This window comes from Myodes glareolus, chromosome 6, assembly GCF_982192425.1.
Source record: "Myodes glareolus chromosome 6, mMyoGla1.1, whole genome shotgun sequence".
Lineage (NCBI taxonomy): Eukaryota > Metazoa > Chordata > Mammalia > Rodentia > Cricetidae > Myodes > Myodes glareolus.
Window position 1 is genome coordinate 11,207,489 of NC_142031.1, and position 27,167 is coordinate 11,234,655.

General features: G+C 37.7%; 1 protein-coding gene across 4 annotated transcripts; it reads left to right on the forward strand.

Annotated features, from left to right (window-relative positions):
- The first annotated feature begins 1,150 nt into the window (after nucleotides 1–1,150).
- Nucleotides 1,151–24,332, forward strand: LOC125395281 (vomeronasal type-2 receptor 116-like). Of its 4 annotated transcripts, none has more exons than XM_087906690.1 (5): nucleotides 1,151–1,393; nucleotides 1,716–2,513; nucleotides 3,813–4,040; nucleotides 9,453–9,576; nucleotides 23,428–24,332. In XM_087906690.1, exons 1-5 carry the CDS (start codon nucleotides 1,220–1,222, stop codon nucleotides 24,330–24,332), a joined length of 2,229 nt encoding a protein of 742 aa, XP_087762816.1. In that variant the 5' UTR covers nucleotides 1,151–1,219. The 4 variants fall into 4 exon arrangements, with proteins under 4 accessions (XP_087762816.1, XP_048282543.3, XP_048282544.3 ...); XM_048426586.3 differs by lacking the exon at nucleotides 1,151–1,393 and adding an exon at nucleotides 22,075–22,077 and having other exon boundaries at nucleotides 1,728–2,566; nucleotides 3,830–4,040; XM_048426587.3 differs by lacking the exon at nucleotides 1,151–1,393 and having other exon boundaries at nucleotides 1,728–2,566; nucleotides 3,830–4,040.
- The last annotated feature ends 2,835 nt before the right edge of the window (nucleotides 24,333–27,167 follow it).

A 27,167-nucleotide genomic window follows, 5' to 3' on the forward strand; every position in this document is an offset into this window, starting at 1 on the left:
GAGCAGACAAACATGCTTACTTTGGTTTTGTTCTTCTTGCTCCAGAACATTTTACCTCAGGAGCCCAGTCTCATTCATCCCAGGTGCTTTTGGAGAATGAAGCAGAATGAAGAGAATGATGGAGACACATTGGGATATTATACCTTCCTTATTTTCCCAACAAATAGAACAGATCTTGCAGAGTTTTTGGGAGAATTCTCTCATGAAGAGTAAGTGCCTTTGAATTTTCTATGTAAATGTCATCATGGATATTTCATGAGGGGCCAAGAGGGTGAACATCTGAACAATGCCTTGTATATTCTGTCCTCTTCTCCCAACCTGCACCCAAATAAAAAACATCATATTATTTAGAAACTACATGTTATTTTTCTTCATTTAAATTTCCAGAGAATGTTCTATTTTTCTCCCAGTCACACTCCAAATTACCAGACTGGGTGCTGTGCGAATAAGTATTCTATACCTAAATGTACATTAATACTGTCCATATACACAGATGCATTCAGACATACATCTTTATAAAATACAACTCTGGTATTTGAATACATTTAAAAATATATCTTTAAAAGGTTATATGACTGAAAAAGATAAACAAGAAAGAAAAAGAAAAAGATGAAGATGGATAGGATGGGATATGTTAAGTATATCACCCACTGATTATAAATAATTGTAAGCAAGAGAGCCAAATATTGCCCATACTACTTTACACTCATCAGACATTTTGACTGCCTTAGCTAATTCAGTTAATTTCACAGAAAATGCAGTAAATTCAATGGTTCACACATCACATACATTTTTATTGTTCAATAATTTAAAACTGAAACCATGACCAGGTTTACTCTTTGGTCAAAGCCTATGGCCTTATCTTTACTTTCTGAGCAAGCACTCAAAAACCAGAGATGGACACGGTTCTCTGTGAAAGATAACAATGGCGCATCTTCTTTGTTGGAGATGCACTCTCATGAAATTTTAAAGTTTTTTCAAGCTTTCAGCTTCTTATGTCATTTGAACATCACAACACAGAGGATTCATTTCAAACATTGGGGGTGGTTGGGGATACCAATCAGTACTCCTTGTATTCATTGCACATGATTTTCTGTAGGTATTTGTCCTATTAAACACCGTATCATTTTACAGAATACTAAATGAAAACTATCAGTTTGTATTGGCCTTAATTTTTTCCGTGGATGAAGTCAACAGGGACCCTGATCTTTTACCAAATATGCCTTTACTATTACAAATTTTTCCAAGTGGGTGTAAGACTGTGCCACAATTACGCATTTGCAATCAATATTATTATACTATCCATGGTCAAGATACTGGTGGCATGTATCCTAATTATCACTGTAAAAACTTGGGAGCATGTACAGTAATGCTTACAGGACCAAGCTGGATAGTATCTTCTATGGATGGAAAAGGCATGCACGGCTTATTTCCTTATCAGGTGAGATTTTGTGTGGTCATGGGTGGCAAGAAATCCTGTCTCCATTGGTGCCATTCTCAGGTGCTAAGAAAAGTGTGAGGAGGAGACCGGCCTACACTTATCTCAAGCTGTTTAGTCCATGGGTACTATTCAGGGGACTTCTGTATTTACATTTTGGAAATAGAAATGAGGGAAGAGTAACAGGCAAGGATATGATTTAGAACTCTTTGCAGAAAAGTGTGTTTAACAAGTCCTTAGCAGTGCATGCTACCTCACGCTGCTCTCTGTTTCCTAGTTTTTTCAGCTCACCTATGGACCCTTCCATCCCACCCTGAGTGATCGTGAACAATTTCCTTTTCTGTATCAAATGGCCCCTGAAGACACATCTCTACCCCTGGCCATGGTCTCCCTCATTCTTCACTTCAACTGGAACTGGGTTGGACTGACCATCTCAGACAATGATCAGGGTATCCAATTTCTCTCATATTTGAGAACAGAGATGGAAAAAAATACACTCTGCTTTGCCTTTGTTAACATGATTCCGCTCAACATTTATTTGTACATGTCAAGAGCTGAAGTGTATTATAACCAAATCTTGACATCATCCTCAAATGTTGTTATCATTTATGGTGAAACAGATAGTACTCTATCTGTCAGCTTTAGAATATGGACATCTCGAGGTATGCAGAGAATATGGGTCACAACCTCACAGTTTGATGTCACTACAAGTAAGAGTGACTTCTTGCCTGAATTGTTCCATGGGACTCTGGCATTTGCACACCACCATGCTGAGATTTCTGGTTTTAAAAATTTTTTCCAGTCAAAGAACCCACTCAAATATTCAGATGAATACCTTGCAAGGCTGGAGTGGATGAATTTTAACTGTGGAGTCTCGGCTCCTATGTGTAATACACTGAGGAACTGCTCATCCAACAGCTCATTGGAATGGCTGATTGCACAGACATTTGACATGGCTTTTAGTGATGGCAGCTATGACATATACAATGCTGTGTATACTACGGCACATGCTGCCCATGAGAGGCTTCTTCAGCCAATGGACAATCAGGAAGTACACCTGGGTAACTGCTTGAAGGTGATATTTCTATTTGATGATACTCATTGTTTTCCATATCAGTCTCTATTAGAGTCTCAGCTGTCCCATTCTAGTGGGTTAGAATATATTTCCCCAAATAGAAAGATTTTTGAACATTTTTCCTCTTGAGGAAGTAAATTTATAGATTTAAAAAATCTCAAATGCAAACGCTGTGGGTTGGGAGACACAATTTCTCGATGAAAACCAGTGATTCTGTTATAGCACACCTGAATATCATCACCACTGCTGTAATACTGGAAACACGGGAGTCTTCTTCATTAATCCTCTCCATGATAAAAAGATGAGCTTTTGTTCCTTAATTGACAGATATGTGGCAATCATTGTAGGGGTGGTTTGCACAGATATTCTAAACTGAATCTGCCCCAACTCTGGGCTCTGGAAAACTCACGAGTGTGTGAATGGATGGTTCTCATTGTATATGGCTGAATGTTTGTGTGTTTCTCTGTACTTCTGGGTATATCTGTGTAGATGTTAAATATGTGTTTCTATCTATCTGCACACCTACCTGACTGTGTAAGTGAGAATAAATTGGTCTTTGTCAATGACTTTCTCTATGGGTGTGCTTCTGTGTGTCTCTCCCTATGTCTATTTGTCGGTGCATGTATCTACAAGTGCCCATGTGTGTGATTTGTCTGTTTTGTGGTTGAGCTTGCACTTATGCATATTTGTGTTAGTGTGTATGGGCGTGTTTGGTGAATGTGTTGTACATATGTATATCTGTGTTTCTGTTCCTCTGTATGTGTATCTGTCTGTCTTTTCATTTGAGGATAAATTTGTCTCTGTCAATGTCTCCCCACATTTATATCTGTTTATATCAGTGTATGTCTCCTTGTGCATATTTATCCATGAATTTGTGAGCATGTGTATGAGCCTGTGTAAGTTTTTGTGGGTTTCTCTTTCTCTGTGTCTGAGTGCATAAGTCTGTCTCTGTGTGTCTGTATTTTCATATCATTTCTTGGCTTCAGGTGTATGTATGTGTAAATAGTACATGCCTATATTATGTATGTATCTATGTATGAATATGAATCTGTGTGTATGTGTTTATGAATATTTAATTCTTACAATTGGTGTTGTCCTGTATGTCTGTGCTTATATTTGGTAGTTCCTTTGAAAAAATAATTTTCTAGGACTGTTATTATATTTCCATTTATCTACTTGCTTTCATTGAGATTTCTCACATGGGCACATTCAAGAAAGTTGCATTGAAGATGAAATCAGAGTATATTTTCTGACTTCAAGGAAGGGCACATTCACTAAAGAATGTTGACTGTCTTTCAGTTGTACTCCATACTTAGGAAGACCCACTTCACTAATCCAGTTGGGGACAGAGTGACTATGAACCAGAAAGAAAAACTGCAGCCAGAGTATGACATTTTCCAGATTTGGAATTTCCCAAATGGTCTTGGACTTAAGGTGAAGATAGGAATGTTTAGCCCATATTTTCCACATGGTCAACAGCTCCATTTATATGAAGACATTCTAGAGTGGGCCGCAGGAAGTAGACAGGTAGGTCTGACCTGATGTACTGATTTACATTACACAGCAGTAACACTGTCACGTGGGTCCAACTGTGCTTCAATGTAACTTAGTAAAAATAGATTGTCACTTTAGGTACCATTTTCTAGCTTCCTACAAAATGTTTCTTCTTTTCACTTTTTTGATGTGACATTGTATGAATTGTTTCAGGATTTTATACATGCATACTGTGATTTTTATCATATAAGAACATGTTTCAAGATTTTAAAATAAATAGCAAACTGGTGGTTACCACTATTTAATCTTATTTCCTGCAATTCAGAAATATTCTGTTGGTCCCATTCTAATTACTACACAGTGGTTTTCCTCTTTTCTGCTGTACTTCTGACACAGATGCTGAAACACTGAGCAAATTGTAAGGGAGGAGTAAAGTAAACATATGCCAATCAATGATTTTTATGAAATAATTTGCTTTAAGCATTTTTGTTAACAAGTTCTAAATCGCCAATATCTTTAGCCATGCATTGACATAACATTTTTTGACCCGTTTAGAAACCTTATGAATTGTAACCTTGTTTTATCTTTCTGTCTTTTTCTTTTCTGTTGGTATGAGTGTTTTTCAGCATGTTTTTGTACAGTACTGCAATGTGTGGTACGTATGCATGTCAGAAAAATGATTTTGATTTCCACGAAACTGGAGACAGCTTAGTTCCACAAAGGGTGAACTATTAATGAATCTTGCATCTGTTCATGAAGAGCAATTGTTATTGACGGCTGAGCCATTTCTCTAGCCCTGAAGCTTATACTGTAAAAGAAATTTCTCACTAGAGGAACATTGCTTGATCACGTTAATTCTTTCATAGTTCACCCAAAACAAACAAGTGTGTATCTAGTTTCCTTATCTCTTTGTGTGGAGTTATTGGTAGTAAAGAAATTTGCTTTTGAAAATTTATAAATGATATATTGTTCTATGGGTTCTATGTAAGTTATAGATAAGAATTCTCATGAAGGTGATTTTAAGGTATCTAATTCAAACTCCCAAACTACAAAGTGGCTAGAATTTTAAAGGAGTTAACTTCAAGAAAGACTCCAAGCTTTATCTGAAGTTATATCTCAGGTTGCCCAGTATGAAATCTACAGTTAATATCCTTTCTCAGAGTGATGAGGAGAGTCATTCTCAGAGAACAGGACATTTGATCTGAAGGCTTAACTACTGAGCTACATGTCCATTCAGAGATCAGCAATGATTTCACATGTGTTGTAAGCTAGCCTCCCTTGAGCATTACGAAAACATCCACTGCAGGAATCCAGAGGATTACGAACAGTGCAATCAGGGCTATACTCCTAGATATGCAAATTTCAATAAACAAACAAGTGAAGAAACTATGAAGACATCCATGCAACAAATATTAGAGTCGGAGGTTTAAACAAGAGTGTGTTCAATGATGTACTGAACAAAGAATTCAAAGATGATGTTGAAAGTCAAACAACCTCCAGAACAAAGAAAGGAGTTCACAAAAACTTGCATACAATACGGATCTGTATGAGTATGTGACAGATACATCCCACAAGTTACAAAATAATTAAAAAATTCAATCTAAAATATGTAAAGGAAAGACAAATGAAATCACTTAAAAATATCAGTGAAAAGTCTCACTAACAGAATACCTCAAGATTATGACAGGATGGCAAGACTCGAAGACCAGGCTGAAAATAGATATCTGAAACTATGATGAAGATAAAAAAATAAGAAAAATTAAAAGATGTGTGAGACCACGAGGGTAAAATTAAAGGATCCAGCTTTTAACCTATAGCCAGAAGAGAAGAAGGATACCCCATAAGCATCAACAGTGTATCCAATAGTATGTAAAAGTGACTTTCCAGAATACAGTGGGACGTGTGGCTATCTAGACACAGGAGGCATTTAAATACCAAACACATAATATCAGAAGAGAATCTTCTCCTGATATACTTTATTTATAGTGCATTTCATAGAAATTTCCCATCTGAATTACAGTAGATTCCTTCATGAACTCTCTTAAAATGGGACAGTATCAGTGATAGAATTGAAGCAGTTTGATTCATAACTGTCAAACCCCAAATACTATACTCAACAAAGTTATCTTTCATAAAAGAAGACTGTGTTACCCCCTCTTGAGTATCAAGTTGACAATATTTAGAATTTAATGAAACCCAAATATGCAGAGCAAAATTGAAAGGGATTTTTGCTTAATGTGAAGTGGGATGATCCACTTCTTATCCATCCATATCTTTGAGATAGGAAAAAACACCTTTCAAAGAGGAGGGGTGGTGCATGCCTTTAATCACAGAACTCTTGAGGCACAGGCAGGTGGATCTCTGAGTTGAGGGACAACCTGGTCAACACAGTGAGTTCCAAGACAGCTAGGGTGAAATATAAACCTTGTCGTTAAAAACAAAACAAAAAAATATAGAAAAAAGAAGTATGACATATAGAAAGGAAGGTTAAATGACTGAAAGGGAGAGGGAGAGGGGGAGAGAGAAAGAGAAAGAGAGAGAGAGAGGGAGGGAGAGAGAGAACCTGCTATTAATTGAGATCTTTTAAGTGTGGAAAGAAGATTTTTATCTGGATTTTCAGTTGGGGAGACACAACTTTAATCCAGATCATTTCATTTAGGAAAATCCACCTCTTATCTGGGATACACCCTTTGCTAGATACACATATAAGGAAATAGAAAAAGAAAATCTTTGCTCTTTGTGTGCTTCTTCCCAAGTTCATTATTTCACTGGAATTAAGGGTGTTTCTTTGGGATTCCAGGGTAGAATGGAGATCAGCTGAGGCATTAAGCCTCATGGACTGAGAAGTTGTTGGATTCTTGAACTTTCCATTCATATCCAGCAATTACTGGGTTAGCTAGATCACAAGACATTCTAATAAATTTCATATGTGTATATATAGAGAAGAGAGCCGGAGATAGAGAAAGAAACAGAGACAGTTTTCTTCTACATGTTTGTTACTCCAAACAACCCTAACAAATACAGATATAGAACAAATTTCAATGATGAAAATGAATTATTGGAATTCACAACCATTCTAACACTATTATGGAATTCATATTAAGACCAATAATAATTAGCTAAAACTTTTCAATGCCAATTTATTGTTAATCTTCCCATTCTCTAGTCAAAATACACAAACATCAAGATTGGCTATAAAACCAGCAGTCATTTTTGCTTCCAAAACCAAACCTCACTTACAAACATGAAGAGACTACTTCTATAAATATGGGGTGGGAGAATTTTGAGGAAATGTAACATAATAAAAAAAATTAGGGACTAAACATTTTGATGGACATAGATGTAAAATTTCTCAACTAATTTTAATAAGTTAATAATAAGACTCAACAACATGACTTTCCATCTCTCTCTCAAAAAGGCAGTTTCTGTCTCTCCCTTCTTCCCACTTTCTCCCCCCTCTCTTCCTCTCTCTTTACTCCTTTCCCTTTTGTGCTTTTCCCTTCCATAATCCACTAAATAAATATCCAACCTCATTCTGCAAAAAACAAAATGAAACAACAACCAAAAAACCCCAAACCTTAACAATACAACAGAAATATCTGCTCCTCTGGTAAAGATGACTGTATTTCAGAGATACAAATTTGATCCAACATATGCAGATCAGTTATGCAAATGTGACACATAAATAGACTCATGGATAGAACTAGAGGATCATCCAAATATGTGCAGAAGGTGTGCATAACAATTTCAACATTCATTCAGAGATAAAATTTAAAAACCAGCACAAAAGAAAGATCACATCTTAACAAAATCAGGTTTTCTTTTCATTAATTAATATTTTCCAGCCTGATCACTTTAAAAATGTTTAGTGTGGCAAAGCATTTGACAACATTGTCCTACAAGAAGAGAAACTCAAGATCTTCCATTAAAATCCTAAGTGAGGCCAGATGTATGTTGAGGTACTTATCTTAATCTAAACTCTTGGGAGGCAGAGACAGTCAAAGCCCTGTCTTTTTATCGCAAGTCTGGCCTACATAGCAAGTCCAAGCCAGCTAAAGATGCATATAGAGACCACACTTCAAAATACATGGGCAAAAAGTGGAAAAGTATATACATGTACTCTACTCTCATTCAAAATAGTCCTTAATATCTTAGCAAGTAGAAAAGGAAATTGCAACCATGAAAACCAGAAACGAATGGAAGAAATATGTCCACTGGTAGCATACATGTCTAACCCCAGCATTCAGGAGGTAGAAGAGGCATATCCTTGTGGGATCTAAGCCAGCCTAGTCTATAGAAAATGTGCGGTCTACAACCACTACACTGTGAAACCCTCATTCAAGGAGGCAGAAAACAAAGGAAAATTTGTCCCTAACCATATTGTGGAGAATATGAAAGAGCCTGGGCATAGGAGACACTGCACTTAACTCAGCACTGAACAGAGCTTGCAATGTGAGCCTGCAATATTAGCAGCATTCCGAAGCAGCGTAAGGAACTCTATCACCAGGTTTTTGATGATTTGAAGATATTTTATTTTAAACTTTAAAAACTCATTCAATTAACCTTAAGTTATTTAACTTTCATCCAGGTTCTGCAGAGTCTGCAGCCTTTGTCAAGCACATTATTCTCAGGAAACACCCCACCTTCCAGCTCAGTGCACATCAACTCAGCACTTCATCACTAGAAATGCACCAGGCTCTACCTAGTCATCTGTCTCTTTACACTATGTAATGCTTTGCAATGTGATTTTAGTGGAATTCATGTGTGCTATCTCAGATTTGAGGAGTATTTCCTTGTTTTAGATTTCTCCCTTAGTCCTAGTTTGCTATGCTACTGCTGTGATTAAACAGACCATAAGCAAAGGGAGAAGAAAGGGTTGGTTTGACTCATGGGTTATAGAAGAGGGAAGACAAGGCAGGAATCTGAAGACTGCAACTAAAGTACTGAACCTGAAGGAACACTGCTTACTGGCTTCTTCTACTTGATTTCTCCTACAGTCTGCCTAGGCAACAGCACTGCCCACAGTGAACTGGAAACTCCTAAATCAAATATTAATGAGTAAAATGTTTTGCAGTTATAGTGACAGGTTAATCCAATGGAAAGAATATTTTGGTTAAGGTTCCCTCTATATTTTTAATGTACTTTGTGTCAAATTTCAAAAATTAAGTAGAAAAAAAACGGTTTGCATGCTCTGTCATGTTTATTTGTCCAGACTGAACAATTCATTCTTCTTCCTAAATTTCCAGCAATATGATGCTATCAATTTTATATTAAATTGTTTCTACACATTCACATAAATTGGCATTCTATAATATGCTAAGTGAAATATGGTGACTCTTTGGTGTATATAAAATAAATTTATTGATATTTTATCAAGGTATTTAAAGTAGTTATGTAATGAATAGGCATATCTCCTGATACCATCATTTGTCTAATTTTCCTCAGATGCCGCCCTCTGTGTGCAGTGCTGATTGTGGTCCTGGATTCAGAAAGTTCAGGCAGGAAGGAATGGCAGCCTGCTGTTTTGAATGCACTCCCTGCTCAGAAAATGAAGTTTCTAATGAGACAAGTGAGTATTTACTTTGACCTTGGTCATCCTCTCTAACATACAGAAGGATGATCAAAGGGTCTAAAATCTGCTGCACAGATTAAATATATCCCTTTCCTAAGTTAGATTTAACGGAATGTGATCAATATCAATGTCCCTTTAAGTCATACTGTTTGCTATGACATACAACTTTAACTCACTGAAAATTCATGGCATATGTCAGTTTCTCAAAGAAACAGTTTTGATCATCAAACTGCAGTGTGAGAGAATTCAACACACTTGGTTGTTGAAAACAAGGTCTTTCCTAGTGATTGTTTAATCTAACTGCATGTGTGTATGTGTCCCTACAGACACTTATAGGCACCATGTACAATATAAGAATCAATGAAGTTCAGAATAGGACATTAGATCCACTAAACTCTGATCCTTCTATCAGTCTCTCACTACAGAACTTTGTTATGTAGATGTTAGGAACCAATTGCAAGTTCTCTGTATAGTTAATGAAAACAGGAATAATTACTTGTACAGTTAAATCAGAAACAGTTAAATATGAGAGACAAGACTTTAAGCAATATCCAGAGACCCCCTTTCAAAGGATCAATGTGATTTGAACTCTAGGGAATATTAATAAGTACTGACACATGATATAGAACATATGAGGAGTCCTGCATTTAATATTTTATGTACAAAACCCACTTAATAATGTCACAAATATGATATTAAAACAGTTTGGTATGAAAATACCATAGGCACAATTATCTGAATGGTGTTGTCACCTACAAGCTCTTATTAATCAGATGATTATTTGTTTAGTGTTGGGTATATACAGATGACAGACTTACTGTTTTTCTGTGGTTCTCACCCCATGTAATAAGATAAAAATCTTTAAGGCATATTAATGCCCAATAATATGACAAAGTAATTAATTCCCTTGCTACTACAGCTGATAATGAGTTCATCCCCAGGACCCATGTAATAAATAGAGGTAATGAATTCCTAGAAATTATCTTCTGACTGTTGGGGGAGGCTGCATGTTCATCCCAACTGCCCAGACTCGAAATAATCACACAGATATTGTATTCAATAAATCACTATTTGGCCCGTTATGTTTAGCTTCTTATTGACTGACTCTTACGTAATAATATAACCCATTTCTATTAATATGTATATCGCCACATGGCTGTGGCTTACCGGGTAAAGTTTTCAATCATCCATCCCTGGCAGCAGCTCCATTGCTTCTCTCTCCTTCTACCTCCTTCTCCCAGCATTCTGCCTCGCTTTCCCTGCCTACCTCTATTCCCTGCGCAGGCCCAAAGCAGTCCTTCATTTACTATCCAATAAAAGCAACACATAAACAGAATGTCTTCCCACACCATTTGACCTCTATACACTCACACATATAACATACAACAAAGTAATGAACAGCATCTAATGAAATGGCTTTAAATGGAAAAATTTATAAGAGTAAATGGTATTGACTGTGCTATCAGTCTTACTTGAGTATTCTTCTGTTATTGTCCTCATGGTGCTATATCTGTATCTATTTCCCACCTGACTACACTCTGTGTCTGTATCTCACAGAAAAGGAAGAAGGAAGGAGCTTGTCTGTTCACAAATTGATGGCAACAAGATGTAGGGCTTATTAATGCTAAATATGCAGAGAGGATTCTACCCTCAGTGATAAGAGTTACTGCTCCTCTTCTACATTTATTTTCATTGCTACTTGTTTGCTAGCTTGTTTTATGTAAGCTCATAGGATTGTGAGTGGTTTTTTGCATTTATTTATTTCATATACCAACAATCATTTCTCCTTCCTCCTCTCTTTCCAATCCCTTCTTTCCCTCACATCTACTTCTGTCTCCATTTAGAAAGGATAAGGCCTTCTATGGAGCCAACAAAGCATGGCACACCAAATTAAGGCAGTACCTAGACCCTTCCTTTTGCATTGCTGCTGAACAATCCATTTCACAACAGGGAATGTGTTCCAAAAGGCCAGTTCATGTGCCATGAACAGATCCTGGCTCACTGCTAGGAATCCCATAAACAGACCAGCCTACACAACAGTTAGACACAAGCAGAGGGCCTAGGAGAGTCCTATGCCAGCTCTCTAGGTGTTGGTACAGATTCCATGAGCTCCCTTGAGCTCAGGTCAGCTGTTTCTGTGAGTTTCCCTGTCATGATCTTCATCCTCCCCTGTTGACTGAGGTTTCTGTCCTGACTGGTTCCCTCAGTCATTAATTCCCAAAGTAATACACAGAGGTCTACATTAGCTATTAACTGATTGGCCCAGTGTATTAGGCTCTTCTTATTAACCAATTCTTATAACTTATATTAACCCATTATTTTTGTCTATGTTAGCCATGTGGCTTAGTACCTTTTTTGGCCAGACAGTCACATCTTGCTTGCTCTGCACCATGTCACAACTCCAGACTGAGACGTCCTTCTTCCCTGAGTTCTCATTGCTGTGCCTCTACTTTCTGCACCCCTCCTACTCTTTCTGCCTGGCTACTGGCCAATCAGTGTTTATTTAGAATAAAATTGACAGGGTACAGACCACTGCCCCACAACACTCCCCTTACTTATATAATCCCTCCTCCCTATTGTCACCTGGTCTCTGTACACTGCCATTTTGTCTTACTGACAGTGTCCTGCCACCAACGAACCCAGTTGGGTATGGAGATCTTGTAAGACATGGTTCCTCAAAGACCATATGTGTATGGATTTAATGGTGACAAACAGAAACAAACACAGAGGCAGTTTGAATCTGAGTGTATTTTGCAGCTCTCAATTAAGGGTTTTTATACAAGATGAACAGGTATTACAATTCTTCAAATCTGTATTCAGTAAATCAGTTACAAAGATCAATTATCATAATCACCTGGCACAAGAAGACACAAAATCAAACAGGTATTACATTTCCTGAACAATGGGTTCAAAGAATCAATTACGAATGGAACAGATAACATCTTTAGACACTAAACAAAGCAATTTAATAAATCACTTATAGATAATGGATGACTCCTAGGTCCAAATCTATACTACAATGTCAAAGCCAACCTCATCTACACATGGATAGCCATACAAATTCATATATTGTCGGGAAGATATTCTATCAAAGTATTATTTTATAATTATGCAAATGATTATGAAGCAAAGTGCTAAATCTCTAAGAGAAGAGGTCATGGCCAGTGACCCCAATTTAAGGGGGTAGCTTTGTCTTGGCCCGGACTCTAAGAAACCTCTCATAAGTACAGAAAGGAAATAGAAGCAAACAAACTGCCATGAGAACTATGGATCAATATTTTCTCTCTGGCTAGAGAGTTCCACAACTGGTTGCGGGAGACCTCCTCCCTTTGGAGTCAAATGCCTCAGTCTATGGAACTTGTCACACAGATTCTACTGGGTTGGTGTGGCAGTGTCCTTGGCTTACAGAAACTTTTCAGGTTTAAGAGGTTCCATTTATTAATTGTTGATCTCAATGTTTGTGCTGCTAGTGTTCTATTCAGGAAGTAGTCCCCTGTGCCCATGTGTTCAAGGCTATATCCTACTTTCTCTTCTATCAGCTTCAGTGTAATTGAATTTATATTGAGGACTTTGATAAACTCGGACTTTGAGTTTTGTTCAGGGCAATAGATATGTTTCTATTTGCATTCTTCTACTTGTTGTTACTAGTTATGCTAGCATTACTTGATGATGCATTCTTTTGTTGCTGTTGTTGCATGATTTTGGTTTCTTTTCAAAAATCAGGAGTTTATAGTTATATGGATTTATGTCAGAGTCTTTCATTGAATTCCATTCATTCCTGTTTCTGTTTTTATGCCAAACCAATCTGTTATTACTATAGCTCTATAGTAGATCTTGAAATCACGATGGTGATACTTCCAGAAGTTTCTTTACAAGATTCTTTCAGGTGTCCGGAGTTTTTGTTTTTTCATATGAAGTTGTGTATTATTCTTTCAAGGTCTTGAAGGATTTTGTTGGGATTTTGATGGAGATGAATTGAGTCTGTAGATTGCTTTGGGTAAGACTTCCATTTTTACTATATTCATCCTAACAATCCATAAACATGGGAGATTTTCTATTTTCTGATCTCTTTTCCAACATCGTTTTTCAAAGACTTAAAATTCTTACAAGTCTTTTATTTGTTTGTTTAGAGCTTCCCCAAGATACTTTACATTATTTGTGGCGATCGTAAAGAGTGTTGCTTCTCTGATTTATTTCTCTGCCATTTATCATTTGTATAAATGAAGACTACTGATCTCTTTGAGTTAAACATCTATCCAGTCACATTACTTAAGGTCTTATCAGATGTAGAAGTTCCATGATATAATTTTTGTGGTCACTTATATATACTATTATATCATCTACAAATGGCAAAAATTTGACTTCTTCTCTTCAATTTCTATCCCTTTGATCTCTTTTTGTTGTCTTATTGCTCTAGCTAGAACATTAAGTATTATATTGAAGAGAAGTAGAAAGAGTGCACAGACTTGTTTTGTTTCCTTTTTCAGTGGAATTACTTTGAGTTTCTCTTTATTTAATTTACTGTTGACTTCTAGCTTGCTATTATTGCTTTTCTCATGTTTAGGAATGTTCCTTGTATCCCAGACTGCTGTGGAATAATTCTCTTGTACCCTGTAAAGATTTGTCACTTGTACTGATGTACTAAAACACTAATTGGCCAGTAGCCAGCCAGGCAGGAAGTGTAGGTAGGGTGAGCAGACTAGGAGAATTCTAGGAAGGGGAAAGGCTCAGTTTGCAGTCACCAGACATATGGAGAGGAAGGAAAATGAGAATGCCTCACTGAGTAAAGTACTCAGTCACATGGGTAAATATAGATAAGAATTATGGGATAATTTAAGTTTTAAAAGATAGTTGATAGGAAACATGAGTTAATACACCACCAGTTTATAATGAATAAATACTGTGTATTTGGAATGAATGGCTGTGAGCCTGGGCAGGAAGAAACTTCTATCTACACCTGATCTCTCCAGATCCGTTATCCTGAAGGGTGTTGGATTCCATCAAAGGCTTTTTGGAATCTAATGTGACGATCATGTGGGCATTTTCTTCAACTCTGTTTCTATGGTGGATTACATTGACAGATTTTCAACAAACGAAAATCTGTAAACCAGCCCCACATCTCTGGGATGAAACTTACTTGGTCATAGAGGATGAATTCTTTTCTTGTGTGTGTCTTGGATTCATTTTTCCAGTAATTTATTGAGAATTTTTTCATCAATTCTCATGAAGGAGTTTGATCTCTAATTCTATTTCTTTGTTATATCTTTTTCTGGTTTGGCTATCAGGGTAACTGTGGCAAGGTGAAGACTATTGGTTGCTCCAGGGCAAAGAGCGACTTATTCATCCTGGTATCCTGGCTAGTTTACACCTGAAATAACCACACAGAAACTGTATTAATTAAATCACTGCCTGGCCCATTAGCTCTAGTTTCTTCATGGTGTGGGAGGTCCTTCTGTCCATGTGCAGCTATTGGTATTATCTCTTCTGTGAAATGCTGATAGAATTCTGCACTGAAGCCATATGACCATGGTGTTTTTTGGTTGGGAGATTTTTAATGACTGTTTCTATTCTTTATGATATTGGTTTAATTTTGGTTTGTAGTAATTGTTAACCAAGTTTTCCTTTTCCTTTAGATTTTCCTGTATTTTGCAGTATAGGTTTTTGAAATATGACTTAATGATTGTCCTTTCTCTCTCTCTGTGTGTGTGTGTGTGTGTGTGTGTGTGTGTGTGTGTGTGTGTGTGTGTGTTTATGTCTCTCTTTGGGTTTTCAAGAGAGGGTTTCTCTGTGGCTTGGAGTCTGTCCTGGAAGTAGCTCCTGTAGGCCCAGCTGACCTCAAAATCACAGAGATGCACCTGCCTTTGCTTCATGAGTGCGGGAATTAAAGGCCTGCACCACCACTACTGAGACCCTAATGATTCTCTGGTTTCTTCAGTGTCTGTTGTTATCTCTACCTTTTCATTTCTGAGTTGGTTAACTTGGATTTTCTTTCTCTGTTTTTTTTAGTTAATATGGATAAGCATTTGTCTATCTTGCTGACTTTCTCAAAAAAGAAATTCTTTGTTTCACTGATTCTTTTTATTGTAGTCTTTGTTTAAATTTCATTGATTTCAGCCCAAGTTTGATTATTTCCTGTCATCTACTCCTTCTGTTTGGGTTTCATTCTTTTTGTTCTACAACTTTCAGTTGTGCTGTTAAGTTGATCGTATGAGGTTTTTCCAAATTCTTTTAAATTTTTTGTTTCTCATCATGTTTTTTCTTTATTTTTATTCCGCTCTACATTTTCCTCTGCTCGAATCTCTGCCTTTCCCCTCCCATTCAACCCTCACCCAAAGTCCCCATGTTCCCAATTTACTTAGGAGATCTTGTCTTTTTCTACTTTCTATGTAGATTAGATCTATGTATGTCTCTCTTAGAGTTTTCATTGTTTTCAAGGTTCTGTGGGATTGTGATTTTTAGGCTGGTTTTCTTTGTTTTATGTTTAAAAACACTTATGAGTGAGTACATATGATAATTGTCTTTCTGAGTCTGAGTTTCCTCACTCAAAATGATATTTTCTAGCTCCATGCGATTGAATGCAAATTACAAGATGTAACTATTTTTTCTTCTATGTGGTAATGTACCACATTTTTCTTATCCATTCTTTGTTCAAGGGGCATTTAGGTTGTTTCTAGGTTCTGGCTATGACAAACAATGCTGCTATGAACATAGTTGAGCACATGTCCTTGTGGCACGGTTGAGAATCCTTTGTATATATACCCAAAAGTGGTATTGCTGGGTCTTGAGGAAGGATGATTCCTGATTTTCTAAGAAATCACAAGAATGATATCAAAGAGGCTGAACCAGCTTGCACTCCTACCAGCAATACAGGAGAGTTCTCTTTTCCACACAACCTCTTCGGCATAAGATGTCATCCTTGTTTTTTATCTTGACCATTCTTACAGGTGTAAGGTGGAATCACAGAGTTATTTTGTGATGTGATAAGATACATGAGGTTAATCCAGGTTTTTATGTGCCTGGAGGTTTGTTTGGTTACCGAGTATGTGGTCAGTTTTTGAGAAGATTCCATGAGGTGCTATGAAGAAGGTATAATCTTTTATATTTGGCTGGAATATTCTATAGATGTCTGTTAAGTCCATTTGTGTTATAACATGTTTTAGTTCCTTTATTTTCCTGTTAATTTTTTGTCTGACAGACCTGTACAGTGGTGAGAGTGGAGTGTTGAAGTCTCCTACTATTAGTGTGTGGGGTTTAGTGTATGATTTAACCTTTAGCAGTGTTTCTTTTATATGTATCTGTGCCCTTGTATTTGGGACATAGATGTTCAGTACTGAGATTTGCTCTTGATGGATTTTCCTTGTGACTAATATAAAATGTTCTTCTTTATCTCTTTTGATTGATTTTCATTTGGAGTCTACTTTGTTAGATATTAGGTAGCTACACCAGCTTGTTTCTTAGGTCTATCTGATTGGAAATTTTTTCCCCAACCCTTTACTCTGTGGTGATGTCTGCCTTTGAGTTTGAGGTGTGTTTGTTGTATAAAGTAGATGGATGGATTCTGTTTTGTATCCATTCTGTTAGCCTGTTTCCTTTTAAATGTGAGTTGAGTCAATTTATATTAAGGGAAATTATGACCAGTGATTGCTATCTCCTTTAACTTAGTTTTCATTATTGTTGATGTTAATTTGTATGTTTTTCCATATTTTGGGATTTTTGGCTGTGAGATCATGAATTGTCGGTTTCTTTCTTTTTTTTTAATGTAGCAAACTTTCTTGAGTTGGAGTTTTTCTTCTAACACTGTGTGGGGCTGATTTTGTGGCTATGTATTGGTGAAATCTAAATTTGTCATAAAATATCTTGTTTTGTCCTTCTATCGTGATTGAAAGTTTTTCTGGGTATAGTAGTCTGGGCTGGCAGCCATGGTCTCTTAATGGCCGCATAATGCTTGGTCATGACCTTCTGGCTTTCATTGTCTCCAATGAGAAGTCAGGTGTGATTTTGATAGGTCTGTCTTTATATTTTACTTGGCCTTTTTCCTTTGCTGCTCTTAATATTCTTTCTTTATTCTGTATGTTTAGTGGTCTGATAAATATGTCCCAAGGGGAATTTTTTTTGATACAGTCTATTTGGTTTTCTCTATACATTCTGCATCTTCATAGGCATATCTTTCTTTAGGTTGGGAAAGATTTCTTCCATTATTATGTTAAATATATTTTCTCTGCTTTTGACTTGAATTTCTTCTCCTTCTCCTATACCTATTATTCTTAGGTTTGGTCTTTTCATGGTGTCCCATATATCCTGGATAATATGGGTTAAGCTATTGTTATATTTAATGTTTTCTTTGACTGATGAATCTATTTTCTGTATTGTAATCTTCAACGCTTGAGATTCTCTCTTCCATTTCTTGTAATCTGCTGTTTATGCTTGCATTTGTGGTTCCTGATCATTTTCTCATGATTTCTGTTTCTATAAATTCCCTGGCTTGTGTTTTTTTAACTGTATATATTTCAGTTTTTAAGGCTTGAATAGTTTCTTACATATGTTTGATTGCTTTTTCTTGGTTTTCTTAAAGTATTTGCTAATGTCTTCCAATTTTTGTCTGTCTTTTCCTCAATTTTTTGAGGGAATATCTCATTTCCTCTGTAAGAGTCTCAAACATTCTCCTGAAGTTATTTTTAGGTCCTTTTCTTCTGCTTCGTCTATATTTGGTGGATCAAGTCTTGTTGTTGAAGGGTCTCTAGATTTTACTGGTGTTGTATTGTTCTTTTTGTTCTTGCATGTGTTTTTACCTTGTCTACTCACTTTTTATTCTAAATGATATGTTTTGGGCTGTCTGTGACTCTGGTCATTAATCTAGGTGCTAGGGGATCCAAGGCTGAGATGGTTGTTCCTGGTGGTAGAGTAAGTACCATGGATCTAGTTATCCCATTGGTCACTCAGTGGTCCTAGAGGTCACTTGTGCTTCTGGGGTTTTCCCATCTCCCATGGATTTTGCTGTCTCAGGCTTGCTCTGGCTTAGGCTGCCAACTCAGACCTGTTTCTGTAAATGTTCATGGTCTGGATCTGCTTGTGCAAAGGACAATGCCTCAGGGTTTGGTGCGGAAGAATTATCTGTATTCTGTCTATCATATTTTAATAAAACACTGATTGGCCAGGCAGGCAGTATAGGCAGGAAAGCCAGACAGGAAGTAGAGGTGGAGCAAAGAGACTAGGAGTATTCTACGAAGTAGGAAGCTCCCTCTGCCACTCCTGCGCAGACCACCAGAGAGGCAACATGTGAGCTGTCACACTGAGAAAGGTACTGAGCCGTGTGGCTAACATAGATAATGATAATGGGTTAATATAAGCTATAAGAGTTAACAAGAAGCCTGAGCTAATGGGCCAATCAGTTTATAATCTTATGGAGTCTTGTGTGTGATTTTCCTTGGGGTATGCCAGCTGTGGGGTACCAGGTGGGACAGATATCCCAACAAGCCGGTCCTCATGTTACAGGGGTTGGTCTTGCAAAGGTCTCTGGCTTCTGTCTACCCATTCAGAGATCCCAGACTTGGGTATGCCATGACCCACAGAGGACCTGGCTCAGGCCTACTCCCTCAGAGGACCCAGACTCACATACAGACCTGCAAGGGTTCTGGTTTGTGTCTACTCCCTGGAAGGTCCCAGATTTATGCCGGGATCTGCGGTGGTCTCTGGCTCTGGCCCACTCGCTCAGTGGTTGCTCCCCTGTACCTGCTCCTGTGGAGTTTGCTGTCTCAGCTCTTCTCAGACCCAGGTTTCTGGCTCAGTCCTGCCTCTGAAAATGTCCCTGGTCTAGATCAATTCCTCTTCCAAGGCTGGGACACCATAAACTAAGCTGAGCTTACTTAGTTCTATTCCTGTAAAATTTTATACACATCTCTCTTTTGCTAGTTCCTCTCCCTGTATGCAGCTTTCCATGGCATATGTCTCACAGCTTGGGAATCTCAACATCCTATCATCTCAAAATACAAATGTGGCTCATCTTTATATTTGCATTATATGAACTCACACAGGATCTTCACTGACTTTCTGACTCTGGGAAGTTCTTCATCAAAAAAGGGGTCACATACAAACAGTAACTCTTTTTACTGTGTCACATGTTGTGGTTTCCCAGCTTGCCAAAGCTCTCAGTTCATCATCTCCCTGCAGTAGGATCTTCACCACAGCACCAGGCTTTCCAGAGTCTTTATGTAGGCACTTAGTGCTATGAACTTTCCTCTTAGTTTATACTTTCCTAGTGGCCCATTAGTTTGGGTATGTTGTGGATTCATTTCATTGAATGCTAGGATGTCTTTAATTTCTTTCTATATTTTTCCTTTACCCAGTGATGGTTCAGTTGAGAGCATTTCCATGAGTTTGTATGGGGTTTTTTTTTGGTTTGTGTTGCTGCTGAACTCTAACTTTAACCCATACTGGTTCCATATAATACAAGGAGTTATTCAAATTTCATTATATCTGATGAGATTTTATTTATGACCAAGTGTGTGTCAATTTTAGATAAGGTTCCATGAAGTGCTGAAAAAGTACATTCCTTTGTCTTTTGGTAAAAATATGTCATAGTAGACTCATAAGTCCATTTGAGTCTGATGTGTGATTTAAGCTTTAGTAATGTTTCTTTTAAAATGCTGGCGCTCTTTTATTTAGAGAATAGATGTTCAGAATTAAGACTTCATCTTGATGGATTTTCCTATCATGAATATAAAATGTTTTTCTCTATCTCTTTTCAGTAATTTTACTTTGAAATTTATTTTTTTAGATATTAGGGTAGTTACACTAGATGATATCTTAGATTCATTTGATTGGAAATTTTGTCCCAAACCTTTTACTCTGAGGTAATCTCTGTCTTTGAGGTTGAGGTGTGTTTCTTATAATCCACAGAAGGGTAGATCCTGGTTTCATATCCATTATTTTAGACTCTTCTAATAGCGAATTAAGTACATTGATACTATGAAATGTTAATGATCAAAAATTATTAATTCTTGGTGTTTTTTGGCCTTGGTCGTGTTAGTGTTTGAGTTTCCCTTCTTTTGAGATTATCTGTTGTGAGATATCTATTGTCTGTGTTTTCATGGATGTAGCAAGCTTCCATGGGTTGGAGATTTTATTATAGCACTTCTGTAGTGCTGGGTTTCTGGATAGGTATTGTTTAAATCTGGTTTTGTCTTGAAATACATTGCTTTTCTTGTCTATGGTGATTAGGTGTTTTCCTGGGCATAGTATTCTGTGATTGCGTCTGTGGTCCCTTGTTGTCTGTAATACATCAGTCCAGCACTTTCTAGCTTGTAGTGTCTCCTTTGAGAAGTCAGGTGTTATTCTGGTAGATCTGCCTTTATATGTTTACTGGCCTTTTTCATCTACAGCTCTTAAAATTCCTTTTTTCATTCTGTTTGCTTAGTGTTTGATTATTATGGGGTTAGTGGACTGTATTTTGGTCTAGCCAATTTGGTATTGTGTAAGCTTCTTGTACCTTCATACACATGTTCTTCTTTAGGTTGGGATTTTTTTTCTGATTTTGTTAAATATATTTTCTGTGTCTTTGAGATGAGATTCTCCTCCTTCTACCCTGATTATTCTTAGGGTTGGTCTTTTCATGGTGCCACAGATTTCCTGGATATATTATGATTGAAACTAATTGGATTTAACATTTCCTTTGTCTTATGAATCTATTTCCTCCATTGTATCTTTAACATCTGTGATTGTCTCTTCCATGTCTTGTATTCTTTTAATAATGCTTGAATCAGTAGTTCCTGTTCACTTAGCCATATTCTTCATTCCCTGAATTCCATCAGTTTATGCTTTGCTTATTGTTTCTACTTCAATTTTCAAGTCTTGAACTGTTTCCTTTAATTATTTGACTGTTTGTTCTTGCCTTTCTTTGTTTCTTTCAGGGATTTATTGATTTCTTCCAATACTTTCTTTGTCCTTTTTTTGATTTCTTAAGGGAATTTTTCATTTCCTCTTTCAGAGCCACTACCATCTTTCTAAAGTCATTATTAAGACTGTTTTCTTGTGTTTCAGCTGTATTGGAATGTTCAGGTCTTACAGTTATAGGATCACTAGCAGTCCCACATTGCTCTTTCACTTGTTGAATGTATTTTTGTGCTGGCATTTACTCGTCTGTTCTTCCAACAGGTGTGGGTCATGGCAGTGCCTAAGTGCTTCCATCTGATATGGCTCGTGTCTGTACATGATCTTCAACTACTGAGGTTTGCCCTTGTACCTATGTAGTCTTCTAAGGTTACAAGGGATTACTGGCCATGGAGAGGATATTCGGGTGCCTGCTTGCTGCCTGTGGCTGGGCCAGGACTGCAGAGGAATGGACTTTTTCTTCCCGGAATTATACTGTTCTCGTTGACCTGCCTCTACTTTCTGTCTCGTTGTCCCACCTATACTTCCTGCCTGGCTATTGGCCAATCACTGTTTATTTACAATATAATTGACAGAATACCATTATTTCATTATTATTTCACAGAAAAGGTGGTGATGCAGCCTGGAGGCAGGTCTCTCAACTGCGTGCCACTCATGGGAACTGCCATGTTGCTGCTTATTATGAATAATACTGAGGAGTACAGCATCCTTACTATCAGATGAGGACACAGCTAAGAGCATACTTATTTAACTTATTAGATTATGTTTGCATTTCCCAACATCAAAATTATATTTATATAACCTTCCTTTCTCATTTCTACCTCCTACTTGCCTCATATAAATCCAACTGACCTCATAGTCACCACCTCTTTTGATACTTTATATGTAAACACATACAAATTAGTGATCCTTATAGGACTGTAGCCATCCCAAGCACGGCAGATACATCTCTGACAAACCCTATCCTTCTCTTACATTCCATTTGCCTTGCTATAAACCATTAGATTTTAATGGTAGCTTGAATAAAATTTGCCCCCACGACATCATGGGGAGTGATCCTATTAGGTTATTTGGTCTTTTTAGAGAAGATATGGTCTTATTGGGTGAAGTGTTTCACTGTGGAGGCAGAGTATGAGGTTTCATATAAACTTAAGAAACACACAGTGAGTCTGTTTACTTCCTGTTGCTAATGAATAAAAACAGAAATCAAAGCCCCTTCTACAATTCCAGGTCCATCTGCTTACAACCATATCCGAACAAGATGACAATGGACTGAACTTCTGACTATAAGACACCCAATTAAATGTTTTTCTTTAAAAGACTTGCCATGGTCATCATTTCTCTTCAGAGCAATATAAAGCCTAAGACAATTACATTCCCAAAGCTAGCCACTAAGATCTGTTGCCTTAATCAGCCACTTCCACCTGAGACTGACTATCATTGTCCAGATATCAAAGTGTGAAGTCAAGCTAGAAAAAAAAAATTCCTTCTGACTGTCCTAATTAACCTGATAATCCAATTTAACACTTCATCCTAAAATGGGGTAAACCTTTTACCTTTATAAATTGTCATTTTCCCACAGGTTATGCCTGTTTCTACTCTAATCAGAGAAAGCTTTGTCTTCTTGGTCCAAATATCCACTCCTTCTCTCCTTTGTTCTGTTCCCTTCTCCCTCATTCTCTATCTCCTGTCTTTCTACTAAAAACATCTTTCCTTATAACATGACAAATGATGACATTAACACACATTTAATAGACAAGGTAGTGATTATTTGGATTCATTCTACTAAAGGATAATGAATGAGTATTGTGAAATGGAAGCACTGCTACGCAGCATTAACTTTCAATGTCACCCTCAGCACAAGTGCACATACTGCAATGCTAGTTTCAACACTCATAATTGAAATGTCTTATCAAGAAAAATGCTCAATATTGATTAATCATTGTTTTCTTTCTCCATCAGATGTGGATCAGTGTGTAAGGTGTCTAGAGGACCAGTATGCCAATGCAGAACAGATCCATTGCACTGACAAAAGTGTGAGCTTTCTGACCTATGAAGACCCCTTGGGGATGGCTCTGACCTTAATGGCCTTGGGCTTCTCTGCATTCACATCTGTGGTTCTTGGGGTCTTCATAAAGCACCATGACACCCCACTTGTGAAGGCCAATAACCGGAATCTCAGCTACACCTTGCTTGTCTCACTCATCTTTTGTTTCCTGTGTCCCTTGCTCTTTATTGGTAATCCCAATGCACCTAAGTGCATCCTGCAGCAAATCACATTTGGAGTAGTATTCAGTGTGGCTGTTTCTACTGTGTTGGCCAAAACAGTGACTGTGGTTCTGGCTTTCAAACTCACAATCCCCGGAAAAAGGATGAGGTACAACCTGATTCCAAGGGCATCCAATTTCATTATTGTCATCTGTACCCTCATCCAAATTATTCTCTGTGCAATCTGGCTGGGAGTTTCTCCTCCCTTTATTGAAATTGATGCCAAGAGTGAACAAAGCCACATCATCATTGTATGTAGCAAGGGCTCAATTTTTGCTTTTTACTGTGTCTTGGGATACCATGGCTCCCTTGCATTAGGGAGCTTCATTGTGGCTTTCTTGGCCAGGAATCTACCTGACACATTCAATGAAGCCAAGTTGCTGACATTCAGCATGCTGGTGTTCTGCAGTGTCTGGGTCACCTTTCTTCCTGTCTACCACAGCACCAAGGGCAAGGTCATGGTGGCTGTGGAGGTTTTCTCCATCTTGGCCTCCAGTGCAGGCTTGTTGGGGTGTATCTTTATCCCCAAGTGCTATATAATGTTGTTAAGACCAGAAAAAAATTCTCTTAAAAAGTTAAAGAAAAAAGCATCTTCCTGAACTACCATTTCCTAAATTGAAACTGACAGCTGTTGTTTGATACAAAACCACTTGTTATGATACAAGGAAAGATGTATGCATTAGCTAGTGACTCTCACTCTTTCTTCTAATGAAGATGCCTAGAATTGACATACATACTACTTTTCTGAACATAATGTCTTGTAATCTTCCATTCATCCACTTAATTTACAAGACCTGGCTATTGGACATAGCTGCATTATAGAAGGCTTTTTCTTTCTTTAATATACAATCAGTTTTAAAATAAACAAAAAGTCCATATATGGTTGTCTGAGTGAATGTGTCTTCAACCGTCAGTGAGTGTTGAGACTAAAGACTCACATGATCCATCCCTATACTTTCTTCCAAATTCACTATGTCTCTATTACCCTTCTAGAAAGTGCAGGACTCCAAGAAACAACCACTCTACAGGAAAAAAAATGTACAGTGAGACAAGGAAAAAAGAACATCTTGTTAAGTGTTTCTGAGCAATCTGAGTTTCCCTTTTGAGAATTCTAAGTTTATTTCAGGACGCATTTAATATTCCATTCTTTGTTTTTGATATATAGTCTCTTGAGTTCTCCATATATTTTGGATATTAGACCTCTGTCAGATGTGGAGTTGGTAAAAATATTTTCTCATTGTTGCAGGGAGAGGGCTGCTTGTTTTTCCTGGCTGCCCAGCTAGCTTAACTCCAAAATAATCACACAGAAACCATATTAATTAAAACACTGCTCGGCCCATTCACTCTAGCTTCTTATTGGCTAAGTCTTATATTAATTTAACCCATTTCTAGTATTCTGTGTATTGCCAAGTGGCAGTGGCTTACCAGGCAAAGTTCTAACTGGCATCTGTCTCAGGTGGAGAATCCATGGCATTTCTCTCTTACTCTGACTTTCTTCCTCCCAGCATTCAGTTCTGTCCTCTGCACCTAAATAAGTTCTGCCCTATCAACTCACCAGGCAGATTCTTTATTCATTAATGCTAATCACAGCACACAGAGGAGACTCCCACATCATCTCATTATCTAGGTTGCCTTACAGGAGCTTTTCAGTTTGATGAGGCCCTATTTATTAATTATTGATCCTATTTTGTACACTACTGGTGTTCTTTCCAGAAATTTTTCTACCAATCCAATTATTTTGAGGCTATTTCTTACTTCTACCAGGTTCAGTGTATCTCTTTGTATATTGAAAGCTTTGATAAATTTGGACTTGAGTTTTGTGCAGGATGATCAGTATGGATATATTTATTTTCTACTATATGCAGACATCCAGTTAGGTCAGCACCACTTGTTCAAGATGCCATTTTTTTCATGTTTGCTCTTCTGATAAGTCAAAACTAGGTGCCTGTAGCAGTATGGATTTATATCTAGGTTTTGTTGTTTGGATGTTTTGTTTTTTTTTGGTTTCTGTTTTGTCTCTGACTTTTAGGAGACTGTGATGGATGTGTGGTACCTGGTAGGAAGTTTTCTGTTGACCTGATTGGTGTGAATGGTGAGGGTTTCAGTTAAATTTTGTTTCAGGGCATTAGACATGGCACTTAGGAGTGGGGATAGGCTATGAGTCTGAAGTTTTTCCAAGGAATGGAAGAGTGTTCAAACAGGATGTGTTCATTTAGTCTCCTTGAAATGAGGATACAAGGTAAAGAGAGGACACCAGAGGAGTTCTGCTATAGAACTGAAGATTCAGATACGGAGGAAGAGTGCTGAGTTAATGATCTACACGTAGTCTATCTTCTTTCCTGGCAGGACTAGCATTTTCGGTGACAGAGCATAGTTCCTGGGAGTGAACCTAGGTCTCCAAGACTGCAGATTTACTGTTTTTACTGGCAGAGTTATCTTGTTGGCCTAATATCCAGGAAAGCAGAATAAAGATCAGTTTCCATTCTGCAAGAAACATTAAATGTCATCTATATCAAATATCACTTTTGTTTAATATAAAAAATTCTAAACATTTCTTATATCCCACTCTGCAAATGTTTATGCATATACACTGGTGCATAAACACCCAGTTACTACAGAGCTCCTTTACCTGTTAAGAGCACTTTCTGTTCTTACCGAGGACCCGGGTTCAATTCCCAGTCCCCACATGGCAGCTCCCAACTATCTGTAGCTCCAGTTCTCAGGTATTTGACATCTTCATACCAAAACACACAAAAATATAATTTAAAGAAAGAAAAAACAATAATGCCTGAGCAGTCATTCTGGCTCTGACTTGAGTTCAATGATGGGGAGGACCAAGTTCTAATGCCTCATTCAGAAAACAAAGTCTTCCCTCGATGCTTCCCAAGAAGCCTACAGATGGAAAATCCAGGGGGATGGGCTCCCAGGCCCCAGTTACACTGCAGGATCTCATAGTGCAGGTGCTACAAAGGGATGAAAATCTTGGTCGTCTCTGTCCTGAGTACCGGCCAGAAGAAGCTCTTTCCATCACTGTTCAAGGGGGCCTTAATTAACACACAAACTAACACCCAGGAGGCAATGTCGCAGCTTGGCCCTTTCTCTGCCTCACTGTGGAATCTTCAATGAAGATGTCCCACCTAGAGACTTTCAAGGCTGTGCTGGGTGGAATGGATGTGCTGCTAACCCAGAAGATTCATCCCAGATAACCAATGATAATGGGTTTCTGGAACACACTCTGTAGATCAGGCTGACCTCAAACTCAGAGATCCACTTGCCTCTGTCTCTTAGAATGCTGGGACTAAAGGTGTGTGTCACCACTGCCTGGTGCCTACAGCCACATCTTTTTTGTTTTTGTTTTTCTGAGATAGGGTTTCTCTGCAGCTATGGAGCCTGTCCTGGAAACTAGCTCTTGTAAACCAGGCTGGTCTCAAACT

What these genes read in the sequence shown, in the direction of transcription:
- LOC125395281 (XM_087906690.1), top strand. Translation starts at nt 1,220, where the DNA reads ATGCCTTTACTATTACAAATTTTTCCAAGTGGGTGTAAGACTGTGCCA. An exon ending in TTACAGGACCAAGCTGGATA is followed by an intron (nt 1,394 to 1,715) that starts GTATCTTCTATG and finishes TCTGTTTCCTAG; the next exon opens with TTTTTTCAGCTCACCTATGG. An exon ending in GGGCCGCAGGAAGTAGACAG is followed by an intron (nt 4,041 to 9,452) that starts GTAGGTCTGACC and finishes AATTTTCCTCAG; the next exon opens with ATGCCGCCCTCTGTGTGCAG.